The sequence below is a fragment of the Saccoglossus kowalevskii genome, chromosome 4 (assembly GCF_978046115.1).
Source record: "Saccoglossus kowalevskii chromosome 4, keSacKowa6.1, whole genome shotgun sequence".
NCBI lineage: Eukaryota > Metazoa > Hemichordata > Enteropneusta > Harrimaniidae > Saccoglossus > Saccoglossus kowalevskii.
In genome coordinates, this window is record NC_140644.1 from 40,180,324 (window position 1) to 40,193,797 (window position 13,474).

General features: G+C 33.7%; 2 protein-coding genes across 3 annotated transcripts in view; one reads left to right on the top strand and one right to left on the bottom strand.

The window, feature by feature from the left end:
* The window catches only part of LOC102809985 (uncharacterized), a 77,405-nt gene extending 65,784 nt beyond the window's left edge, over window positions 1–11,621 (top strand). For both annotated transcript variants that reach the window (XM_085498120.1, XM_085498121.1), the window contains 7 exons: window positions 8,263–8,376; window positions 8,503–8,715; window positions 9,014–9,118; window positions 9,361–9,408; window positions 10,716–10,764; window positions 10,903–11,083; window positions 11,367–11,621. In XM_085498120.1, coding sequence (XP_085354246.1) covers window positions 8,263–8,376; window positions 8,503–8,715; window positions 9,014–9,118; window positions 9,361–9,408; window positions 10,716–10,764; window positions 10,903–11,083; window positions 11,367–11,518 — 862 coding nt within the window. In that variant the 3' untranslated portion in view covers window positions 11,519–11,621. The remainder of the gene's footprint in view (window positions 1–8,262; window positions 8,377–8,502; window positions 8,716–9,013; window positions 9,119–9,360; window positions 9,409–10,715; window positions 10,765–10,902; window positions 11,084–11,366) is intronic.
* Window positions 10,147–13,474, bottom strand: part of LOC144353376 (kynurenine/alpha-aminoadipate aminotransferase, mitochondrial-like) — a 120,855-nt gene continuing 117,527 nt past the window's right edge. The window contains exon 11 of the mRNA XM_085498122.1: window positions 10,147–11,671. Coding sequence (XP_085354248.1) covers window positions 11,624–11,671 — 48 coding nt within the window. The 3' untranslated portion in view covers window positions 10,147–11,623. The remainder of the gene's footprint in view (window positions 11,672–13,474) is intronic.

Below are 13,474 nucleotides of genomic sequence, written 5' to 3' on the forward strand. Positions count from 1 at the left end.
TGTGGAGAATTCACTGTTTATAACTCCAAATTTGACTCCAATTTCAATCTGTGTATTGAAGATGTATCTTTCATGTCAAACGGGGATGCCCATTTACGACTGAAAACTTCTAAGACAGACCTAGTTCGACATGGCACTACTATTACACTATGTTCTAACAGCCGAATGTGCCCTGTTACTGCTCTTCGTGTGTACTTGGGTAACGTTTAGCTTGCAAGCCAACCCCCAGGTCTACTGATCCGCTATTTTCAATTGACAATTGTCCTTTGACACGTGTAACTTTCCTCCAGTATTTGCGTCATCTGTTGACATTACTGCACTTAGATCCATCACTGTATACTGGTCAATCTTTTCGCATAGGAGCAGCATCCTCAGCTGCCCAGGCAGGTGTTCAAGATCATATGATCAAGACGTTAGGGCGATGGACATCGAATTCATACAATCGTTATATTCATGTTTCTAAGGGGTCTTTGGGTAATGCACAATCTACCATGGCAGGAGCGTCAGGTTTTTAGAGATATAAGTTATCTTAATGAACTTTGTATTTTGGCAAGTGCCAGGGTTATTTTTGTTTTGTTTTTTAGATATGTAGTTTTTAATCTGCTCAATAAGTGTATGTTATAGAAGTAGATATAAAGAAAATTGCTCATTGTTGTAAGTAGTGATAATTCAAGATTTTTTTCTTTTATTATCTTGGGGGTCACTATGCCAATTTCCTATTTAATTGGCATAGTTTTGGGGGGCTTTGCCTTATTACTTAAGGCAATTTTCCCCCCAAGATAACAGTTTTAATTTATGCATATTTTTATTGTATTGTTTTTATAGTTTCTTTAGTACTGTTTTTTAAATACCTACTTTTCACCATCACTTCATTTACCATTGTAGTTATGGTGCTCGCCATTTCTACCTTCTAGCTTTGCTACCTACATATACTAATAAATTCTTTGTAGTACAATACCAATGTATCTACCAGTAGAGCTACCTCTACCATCTAACATTCCTGTAGTTACAGTTATTCGGTAACTACCTTGTAGTCGCAGTCACGCTGCTTCTACCGTTACTCTGTAGTTGCACTCAGGCTGCTTCTACCATATATCATTGTAGTTGTAGTCATGCTACATCTACCAGGACATCTCATTTACTAATTTTAACCCATTTTTATACAGTGTTGATGGCTATACTTTTGTTTTATGCATTTTACTATTCTGATACGTTTTTTGGGGGGCTCACCGCTTTTTCGCATTTCTCTGTTAGTTATTCGTTGCTTTAGTGCAGCTTAGGTGGGATTCGGTGAGCTCCCCCTTATTGTTATTTCTGTGAACAATGTTAAATTATTCTTTGAATGCTTAGTTTATTTTTTGAAAACAACTAAGTTTTGGATTAAAAAACAAAATCATGCCGTGTTCCCCGTCAAAATCAAAGCATAAAGATCTTGTACAACATCGGTGAATCTCTACAGTACCGCGTTGCGTTCACCACGAGGTCACTGAACCGTCATTAACATATTTAAATGAGAACATGGCGGATATCGTATCTCTTCGAGCATTTACATTCGACCGAAATCATTCGTTTACGATGAAACTAAGTTGAATATTACTTCCAATTCATAATCAAAGAAAGCTTAGAAAGAACTCCCATGTGCTGAGAGTATTGGAGACACATTAAATATAATTCGAAATTACTTAGCTGAAAACTAATTATGCAAATCAGAAAATTAATATTACCAGATTTGAGTGTAAAACTAATGAGGTCTGCGCAATGTAACAGAAAATCTATGTCTCCAAGTTTAATTGAAATGTGATTAGAACCAAAAAATTATGAATTATTATGCTTATTAGGGAATTAATATAAACAGATTTTTACCCCAAACTAATTAGGTTTGTACATTGTCCTAGAGCATCTTTGTACTAAGTTTCATTGAAATGGAATAATTAGCACCGTGAAAACTCCAAAATTTCGACCCCTCTAAAAATTCGACCGCCTATTTATTTGCCGGGTTTCGGTGTTTTATTTGCCTCCAAATTTTCGACTCCACTAAAAATTGCCGACTCATTCTTATTCGAAAATTGCGACCAGTTTTAGTTTTCCCTCAAACGAAAAAAAACCCGATGTGAGCGTTCAAACGGGACCTTCCTCGAAGGCATGAATCCGGGTTTCTGATTGACTGAGAGATTTTTATTTTATTGGTAACGAAAATATATTCTAAATAAACGAAGTTTCAAATAAAAACGAACACAAAAATCTCGGCATGCTGCGTTTCTGAATTGTTGATTATTACTGTACTCAGTAGTGATTATAATAATGTACACAAAATAAATTTGTTGAATGGTTATGAAATACAAATAAAAGTCAACTTAGTTTCATCGTAAGCGAATGATTCCGGTCTCGTATAAACGTTTGATGCTGTAGGATATCCGCCATGTTCTCTTACGTCAAATATGTCAAATCGCTAATTAACCAATCAAAAAGCTGGATGATGCCAACGTGTTCAAATTACCATAGCTTATTTAAATATGTTAATGTTATTGAACGCAATGCGGAAGATATTGATGTTGTAGTACGATAATTTGGCTTGGATTTTGATGCGAAAACGGCATGATTTTTTTTAAATAAAAAAATTAGTTGTTTTTAAAAAATAAACTGGTCATCTGAAGAATAATTTAACATTGTTCACAGTGATAACAGCTCATTCTCGAAAGGAAGCTTACCCGCTCACGCTAGTCACGATAAAAATCATACACGTGTACTCTTGAATAGACAGACGTCAATGACTACGGTAAAACTTAGACTATTTTAGCCGGCAGGTCAGGATTGATTGAAATGTCCGAAAAATGACGCCAAAATACACCTTAAAAGTCCCATTTTATTTTCTTAAATCCCATTTTATTTTTTAATCCAGGGGCGAATTTACGGCAGAATTTGGTCCCTCAAATAAGGGACACGTGAGCTTTGATTCTAACCGGATACATTGCACTGGGTCGGGGAGATCGTTTGCTAAACTTCCATGTATCTTTTGTCCAATGGGTACCTGTACTTCGAACATTCGCAAGTTTTCCTAGGTAGTGCGAGACAGCTTTGTCTTTTGACCTATTAGTTTTGTGCTGACCTCTTCTCCGCGTCTTGATGTTTTGTTTTGCTTGTCATAATACTGATTGATGACTTTGTTTAGATTTTGAGTTACAACTCGGCCACGATCTTTGCTTTTACCGTGAAACATGAGGAAGTTTACGTCAATTGACGGACATTGCATTTTTTAAAAACTAATGAAGCACACTGTCTATCATCCCAATTTTTCATTTGCTGATTTCTATTCTGAAAAATTCGACCGTCCGAAAATGCACCTTAATTTTGACTCTAAAAACACGTCACATTTCTAACACCAATTATTTAAAACCGGTCGAAATTTCGGAGTTTTTACGGTACTTTAGATATCAGTGTGAAAGCTTAAAATTGGTTAATTATGCAAATTAGGTAATTAATATGTACAGATTTTAACCCACAATTATTCAGGTCTGTCTATTGTCCTACAGCATCCATGTACATTCATTGATATGTGATGTATAGTACCTGAGATATCAGTGTGAAAGTTGGTTAATTATGCAAATTAGGTGATTAATATGCACAAATATTTACAGGAAACTAATTGGGTCTGCATAATTCTAGATTTATTGAAATGTGATGATTAGTACTTTAGATATCAGTAGAAAAGCTGAAAATTAATTATGCAAATTAGGTAATTAATATGCACAATTATTTACCCTAAAAACTAATCAGGTCTCTGCATAGTCCTAAAGGATCTATGTACCAAGTTTCATTGAAATGCGATGATTAGTACTTGAGATACCCGTGGAAAAGCTGAAAATTAACTAATTATGCAAATTAGGTGATTAATATGCACAAATATTTATCGAAAACAATCAATCTCTGCATAGTCCTTGAGTATGTAAGTACCAAGTTTCATTGAAATGTAATGCTAACTACTTATATCAAAGGCTGAAAATTAATTAATTATGCAAATTAGGTAATTAATATGTACTGATATTACCATAAAAACTATCAGGACTGTGCAGTGTGGTATGACATCTATGTACCAAGTTTCATTGAAATGTGATGATTAGTACTTGAGATATCAGTGGAAAAACCGAAAATTGACTAATCATTATGCAAATTAGGTAATTAGTATCCACGGATTATTACCAAAAACTAATCAAAACCTAGCATTAGTTCAGAGCATCTATGTACCAAGTTTCATCAAAATCCAATGAGTGGTTGTTTAGATATCAGTGGAACAGTCATGGAACCACTAAAAAATAGCTAATTATCATGCAAATTAGGTAATTAATATGCACGAATTTTTACCAAAAATTAATCAAATCTGCGCATATGTTCAGAGCATCTATGTACCAAGTTTCATCAAAATCCAATGAGTGGTTCTTTAGATATCAGTGGAACAGTCATAGAACAGCTAAAAATTAGCTAATTATCATGCAAATTAGGTAATTAACGAGCATGGATTTTTACCAAAACCTAATCAAATCTGCGCATATGTTCAGAGCATCTATGCACCAAGTTTCATCAAAATCCAATGAGTGGTTCTTTAGATATCAGTGGAACAGTCATAGAACAGCTAAAAATTAGCTAATTATCATGCAAATTAGGTAATTAACGAGCATGGATTTTTACCAAAACCTAATCAAATCTGCGCATTGGCCCAGAGCATCTATGCACCAAGTTTCATCAAAAACCGATGTATGGTTCTTGAGATAGCAGTGGAACAGTCGGACACACATACACACATACACACACACATACACACATACACACACACATACACACATACACACATACAGACACACTAACTGCAAAGACTCCCATTTTGTGCTTCGCACATGGGAGTCAAAAATTCAACGAATTAATTGTTTGTGGGTTACTATAATCATTACTGAATAATAATCAACAATTGCAATACTTCGAAAACAAGTAAGTTATTCACTTGCGAAACACAGAATGACCAGATTGTGCTACCGTGATCATTTGCTACCGGTACTAACCACTAAGCAATGTATTCGTGTTTGTATTTATTCAAAACTTCTTTTAGAACATACTTTCGTTATCAACAAAATTATAAAAAAATAATGCATATTACATTATGTGATTTTTTTTGGGGGGGGGGGGGGGGGGATTCAATTCCAACATTTCGCAGTGCCTATGAACCAAAGGCCTTTCACTCTTCTCTGAGTGTGACACCTAAACCAGAGGTTTTATGGTGTATAAACTGGCACTAAATGAAAAGGCCATTGAACCTTATTCAAATTTATAAGTACATGTTATTAGCTCCGCTGTCGACTTTGTCGAGCGGAGCTTATCATATGAGTGATTGTCCGTCGGCGTCCGTCGTCGTCGTCGTCCGTGTCAATGTTTTACTTTTTCGACTTCTTCTTGAAAACTACAAGCCTGAATGCTTTGATACTTGGTGTATATGTACCTTGGGTAGACCTCTCTTAGGTTTGTTCATTTCATGTTGATATCTTCAATTCTCTAATTTTGGTGAATATTTTTGTCATTTTTGGTAGAAAGTGATATTTTCGACTTCTTGTTAAAAACCGCTAGTGCAATTGCTTTGATACTACATATATAGGTACTACATGTGGACCTCTCTCAGATTTGTTCATTTCTTGATGATATCTTCAATTCTCTAATTTTGGTGAATATTTTTGTAATTTTTGGTAAAAAGTGATATTTTCGACTTCTTGTTAAAAACCAAGAGTTCAATTGCATTGATATTACATATATAGATACTACATGTAGACCTTTCTCAGATTTGTTCATTTCGTGATGATATCTTCAATTCTCTAATTTTGGTGAGTATTTTTGTCATTTTTGGTAAAAAGTGATATTTTCGACTTCTTGTTAAAAACTGTAAGTCCGATTGCTTTGATATTATATATATAGGTACTACATGTGGACCTCTCTCAGATTTGTTCTTTTTGTGATGATATCTTCAATTCTCTAATTTTGGTGAATATTTTTGTAATTTTTGGTAAAAAGTGATATTTTCGACTTCTTGTTAAAAACCAAAAGTTCATTTGCTTTGATATTACATATATAGATACTACATGTAGACCTTTCTCAGATTTGTTCATTTCGTGATGATATCTTCAATTCTCTAATTTTGGTGAATATTTTTGTCATTTTTGGTAGAAAGTGATATTTTCGACTTCTTGTTAAAAACTGCAAGTCCGATACTATACATATTGTTCATTTTCTAATGATGTCTTCTGTTCTTTAATTGAAATGTGCATTGCTAACAGCGGAGCTATCTCAGCCGACAGGCTGCTTGTTATGTATTTCATTATGAAAACTGACTAAATTAAATGTGATCTTATTTTTAATTGTTTGAACAGAATGATTTATATCGGTAATGACGTTTTCATCCAATATTAATTGTGCAATTGTTAAAATGCCTACCTACACATTTATTGTTTTTGTTTCTAAAATAGACATTTGTAAAAAAAAAATTAAAAAATCATGCTTGATTAAAATTCAAAAAAAAAAACAAGATGTAGCCATGTAGCCCCTTTTCTGTTATGTTTCCAACTTCTTCCAAAGTAAAACTGGCGAAGGCATGTAATTGCCATACAATCATCAACTGTGGGAAAACTTGTATGTTATTGAAAATCTTTATTTTGTTGTCTGTGAATTAATATAATATTTGAAATGGCGTAATGGTGCAAAATATTCTCAAACAATCGGTCTTCTGGTGGCACTACACTGCGCATTTATGCACAGTCAGTATTCCAATGCGCAATCTCAGCTTACAAAGTGATGATGGTGTTTGAAATGGAAAACTGAATACAAAAATCCAGTAACATCTCAAACGAATTTCCGTCTGCTGTGAATGCATGTTTCGTTGCATCAAATAAATAACCCATTTTTATGATGGAAGCTTGCGATCTTGTGCCATACAGGGTCAAGTGATTGAGCAATAAAAAACATGGTACCAATGATCTGAAATTTCAGGAGTGCTCGCTGAAGGTTTATCAATCTTGCGTATTGTCTTGTTCATTTCCAATCCTGCATTTCAGTTACTAGAATTTATACTAAAAAAAATACTTTCTGTTTTTCTTCTAATAATTCGGCCACTCTCATGATCGAAGTGCTAGAAGAATACAAAACTACTGTGATTGCATAGCGATACCTGTAGGGCTATTGTCAATTAGTTCGCCTGATCAACACAGCGTTATACATAGGACTGATATTGAATCACGGAGAGTAAAATCTTGTGATACTAATCTCTAGAACCACTCAGATTGGTACATATGTCTTATGAACCCACATGTGTTTATCTTTGACTATACTCATTTTTAAACTTTTTTTTTTTTTTTTTTTTTTTACAGTGGTGCTGTGAACTGCTTCAATTTCGCAAGGCAATTTTTTCTGGGTTCCTACAACGTTGAGTGTCAGGAACTTTATTGAAATGTTGTACACAAATTTCATAAAATCCTGAATATATCTAGAAGTGAAAATTAAATGGTTTACAGTATTTTATACCCATTAATAATAATTGAAATGCAATAATATCACTGCACTAAAAAGACTTCAAACAATTATTGTTACTTCTCCATTGAAGGTTATGAGCAGACCAACCTTTATCACTACTGGCTTTCTTAATTATTACATGTACTTGCTCTGAAAACATAGCTTTTACAATTGTTTAAATTAACAGATGTTGTTCTATGTACAATGAATACATTTTAAATAATAAACCTTACTGTGTTAATAACAAATTGTATTTGACAACATGAGAATGATTCTGATGCCTAGTGGTGATGTTGAAACAAACCCAGGTCCTGGTAATATACTAAGACCTGAATTGAACAAAGAAGTCATGTACATCAATGTTCACTCAGATTTATGAATGCAGTTTCTTGAGCAAGTATACATGTGTGTATAGTTTTGTTGCACTTGTGTACTCTGAGATTCTGAACATGGGTCAGTGGAAGTTTTTAGTTGTCAGTACAAAACTAGGTTATGGGAAATCACTTTATGATGAGTTGTACCCACAAAGAGTACATATTTAATAATATGTTCCTTGTACTACTTATAATCAAATAACGGGGACTGTGACATTTCATGTCTTGTTCCTTTTGTTTTAATATTTTTAGTATTCTGTTAGTAATATAAACATCAGTACTTCATATGCCATCGGTACCCCCTGAACACAAAGGAGTTTTTTTGTAAGCTTGTTTTCATTAATTTTAGGAAGCAATCCAAGGTTGATGAGTTGCTATCAGTCAGTGAAGATCTCTCCCGCAGAGTTAGTCAAGAAGAAATGGCTAGTTTGAAGTTATTACGTGTTACCAGTGAATATGAAAGGTGACATTCTATATTCATTTACATACAAAATATTGTTTGTCAAAAAAGTTATTGAATGAACAGTGCCTAAAAAACAATGCCTGCTTTATGTGCACTAAACTTGGTGGCTAATGTTGATTCTGACAGATTTAAACAGTCTTCATGTCAGACCACTGATGAGTTGCAAAGACAGATGCATGAAATGAAAGTCAATGAGGCAAGGTACAAGCAGATAGAGGAACAGTTGAAAAGACAATTGGAAGAAACAGAAGAGAAAAATAAGCGTTCAAAAGAAGAATTTGGAAGACGATTGATAGAAACACAGAAAAAATTGACATTGAAAGAAAATGATATGGAAAAGTGAGTATAATGTATTGTCTCCCAAAGGAGATTTAAAATACAAATTAACTGTCAGATATTTACTTGACAGTAAAAGTAGTTGTGAGAGATGGATATGTATGATTATGCTTACACAGTACACTGTCATAGTCGGGGGGGGGGGGTAGTTTAACAGGTTTGAGAGAAAGCCAACTGGAAGAGGAAAAAGGTTTTTTGTGTGAGATAGAAGTGAAGTAAAGCAAAAACGTTTTTTGTCTTGTATGGCTTGACCAAAAAATCTTTCAAAAACTATAATTTTAATCTTGTTTATTCTTTGCAGATTACGGGAAAGTGCAGAGACAAAAATGAAAGTAGCTTTGGAGGAGTTGTCAAGGCAACAGAAAGAGTTCCAGGATCAAATCACTGTACTTGAAGAACAAGCAAGGTATGTAAAAAAGACCTGAAACAGATGTTAACCTGTTCATTCTCCCACTACATCATGGGAGTTTTGGGTTTAGCAGTATATGTATACAAATTATAAGTTACGTTCATATCAGCAATCTCTGTAAGAACAAGCTGATGGGTACTATAATTTGCTGGCAATTGCAGAACACATCAATATATTTATACATATATGTCAGTGCATCTATTTTAAACACAACTCTGATATGTGATTACTGTTTACAGCAGTGTGAATGAATCAGCATTAGAAGAACTACAAGAGGATGTTACCAAGTAAGTAGACATATGTGTGTCACATATTCAATAAGGATCCCAGTTTTACATGCCTTGGCAATCCTGTTATTGAATATCATGCCATAATAACAACTTAAACACACATTGTTTTTTTAGCATGTAAAATGAATGTTATTAGAACATGTACAAATCATGCAATCCACAACTGTTTCTTAGAATGAGACAATAAATATTAGAAGTGCTTTGGTAACATTTCTACTTTGATTTATCAACTATATTATGAAAGCAAAGTCATTGGGGTACAGTGACGGGCAACTGCTGCAAACATCAATGGGAATGGGTGTTCTATATACCTTCTCTTGGTGTGTTACAACCACCATATCAAAATTTCCCAGTAGTTCTCAGTGACTTCATAGTACAGGGACTATGTCATCTCAGTGACTTTATAGTATATTATGCCAAATGTCAAGTACAGGGACTATGTCATTTCTGGACTTCATTGTATATTATTCAAAATTTCAAAGACTGACAGTCATCTTAGTGTCTTCATTGTATTTTATTGCAAATGTCAAGTACAGGGACTATATTATTCCAAAGACGGGCAGTCATCTCAGTTTCTTCATAGTATATTATGCCAAATGTCAAGTACAGGGACAATGTCATCTCTGGACTTCATTGTATATTATTCCATATGTCAAAAACGGGCCATCATCTCAATGTTTTACATTTTACAATTCATTGTCACCTTTGCATCAAATATTGCATAGAAATACAAAATTAACTTATAATTGTCGTTTATTCATTGCAAATGTGAAAGGATTGAGTGCACACCATTATTTGTTATTTATTAAATTGGAAACAGACATCAGAATAAAACAAGGTCAAGTTTTATTGTAGACACAACTTGGGAATTTACATCACAAAAATTATTTTTATTTTGAAAAAACAATGAAGTGATCTTACTGCCATATTGTTCCAAAAACAGCAATATTGTCAGCTAAGTTGCTGAATTACTATGTGTATTCTTAGAGATCGTTAAACGATTGGAACAGTGACGTCGAACTAAAAGTGGCAGACTTGATGGAATTGCATTTGTATATAATAAATGTATGTACTGACACAGTATGATGAAATGTCACAACACTAGTTAATGAGCATATTTAGCCTAACGGCGCACTCTGGTAAAAGTGATTTAATCTAACCAGTTATAATCCTGTCTTGAGATGGTCATAACAAACAAGTAAGCTGTTGCTGTTTTAGTGTTCTGAACAATATGACAATGATTGTTTCCATTATCTGGTATATAATAAGGAACTTGTAGGAAATAATTTTTGATTTCATTACAGATGGAAAACATTGTTTGAAAATCTACAGGAAAAAGTAAAGCCTTTTCAGGTGAATAAATATTATTTTATTATTATTTACTGTATGTAAGCTGCACTGGCAGGTATAGGGAGAGCCATCATGGAAATATGAACAGTACTATTATGGCTTGTGAATACAAGACTAAATCTTGAGTGTTTAATTTACCAGGTACAATTGGATGCATTTGCTGCTGAGAAGAATCTCCTACTGAGTCAAAACTGTCAAGCCAAAACTGAAGTACAGCAACTAAGCACACAGTATGCCAAATTGCTGGGACATCAAAATAATAAACAGAAAATACAACATGTATTGAAACTAAAAGAAGAGAATCTATCACTTAAAGAGGCAAGTATTTAACCCTTTGAATGTCAGATGCCTTTCATAAAATACAAATTTTGATTAAGACCTGGTAGTTTAACCATGACTTTCACCCCAAATTGTCTGCACTCTTTTTCCTATATTCTACAATATTTCTCAAACACAAATTTTGAGTTGATTTTCAGTTTTTACTGTTTTTGTCCCATTCTTCTGAAGAAAAATGGGACTATTTCGTGAATTTATGATAGAGTGAGAAGGTTAGGGCAAAGGTCATATTGCAATAATTGAAATGAATGTCTTCTTCTTGTAGGAAGTTATGAAGCTACGAGAGCAGACAACAAAACAGCAAAGACAACTCGGAGAATTAGGATATAAACAAGACAGCAGAAAGAAATTTAATCCTGCCATGGCTTTCAAACATTCTAAAGAAAACAGCACCCCATTGGGGGATCAAAACACTGTCTAGGAAACCATATGAATGCATCATGACTCTGTTGGAGATTATCGATTTGATTAAAAACTTACACACTGCATGTTTTAATGAAATATACACTTTTTAATTAAATGATTATTATTTGTTGAGTTCATCTTTGATTAGTTCTGCTAGTCTTCTCATCCCCTGCAAACAATGAGATTTGGTTGTTAAGGCCATACCAGATAGTCTTTAGGTATCCAGTTAGTGTATTTGTTTTTACCAATTTACGACAATAGTGCAGTAGGAGGTCTCTACATAATTATGCTTCACATCAAATATTAATTTTGTGATACTGAAATCTTGCCATATGAGCATCAGCAAGCAAAAAATCCTTAGAAAGAACTCCCATGTGCTGAGAGTATTAATCAAAGAAAGCTTAGAAAGAACTCCCATGTGCTGAGAGTATTGGAGACACATTCAAAATTACTTGAAATATCAAAAGCTGAAAAATAATAAGGTAACTCATATGAACAGATCTGCGTAATGTAATAACTATGTACCAAGTTTCATTGAAATGTGATTAGAACCAAAAAAATATTCTTATACTAATTAGAGAATTAATATGAACAGATTTTAACCCAAAATTAATCAGGCTGTCTATTGTCCTAGAGCATTTATGTACCAAATGTGATGATCAGTACTTGAGATACCAGTATTAATTAGGTGATTAAGAAGCATACATATTTACCAAAAACTAATATGGTGTATAGTCTAGGTTCATTGAAATGTGATGGGTACTCTTTAGAAGTGTCATTAAAATCCAATTAGTGGTTCTTTGGACATCAGTGCAACAGCCATGGAACAGCAAAAAATTAACTAAAAATTAGGTAATTAATATGCACAATTATTTACACCAAAATTAATCAGGTCTCTGCATAGTCATAGAAGATCTATGTCGCAAGTCTCATTGAAATGTTATGATTAGTACTTGAGATACTAGATGAATAGCTTAAACTTATCTAATTATGCTAATAAGGTGATTAATATGCACAAATATTTACCCAAAAACTCAAGTAACTATGTACCAGGTTTCATTGAAATGTAATCATTACACTTGAATATCAAAAGCTGAAAAATAATTATGCAAATTAGGTAATATGTACTGATATTACCCTAAAAACTATCAGGTCTGTGCAGTGTCCTATGACATCTATGTACCAAGTTTTATTGAAATGTTGTGATAAGTACTTGAGATATCAGTGGAAAAGCCAAAAATTGATTAATCATTATGCAATTAATATAAACAGATTTTTACCCAAATCTGCGCATTAGTTCAGAGCATCCATGTGCCAAGTTTCATCAAATATCAGTGGAACAGTCATGGAACTGCTTAAAATCAGTTAATTATCATGCAAATTAGGTAATTAGTATGAACAAATTTTTACCCAAAACTAATCAAATCTGCGCATTAGTTCAGAGCATCCATGTGCTAAGTTTCATCAAAATTTGATCAGTAGTTCTTGAGATAACGGTGGAACGAAAAAAGTGACAAAGTGTAAATATGTGCGTCAAATGAGGTCAATTTCAGGGCATGGACCTAGAGCATGTGCAGAACCCAGAAAGTAGTTTGCGCATACGTATATTCCGCTTCATTATTACAACTGTCCGATTATCAATTTGTATTTAATGGTGAATGCAGTCTGACGCCATGATCAATATGGGGAAAAAACTAAAAGAATTAAGTTTTTTACCCGACATCAATCTTTTGACGTCGTCCCTAAGGGAAATCCTGGCAAACAACATAATGCTCTACAAATGTAGGAGAATGTAATTTACAGTGTTTTGTATATCACTTTTCATTCTCTAAATGTTTTTCCAGCAAAGAATTGTGGGTAAAGTGTGACACCACAGCCACAACAGTGGCTACAATGTCATATGTTACCCATAATCCTTTGCTGGAGAATCTATCTTCCCAGAATTGACTTTTTTAGGTTCTTGAGCCCTAAT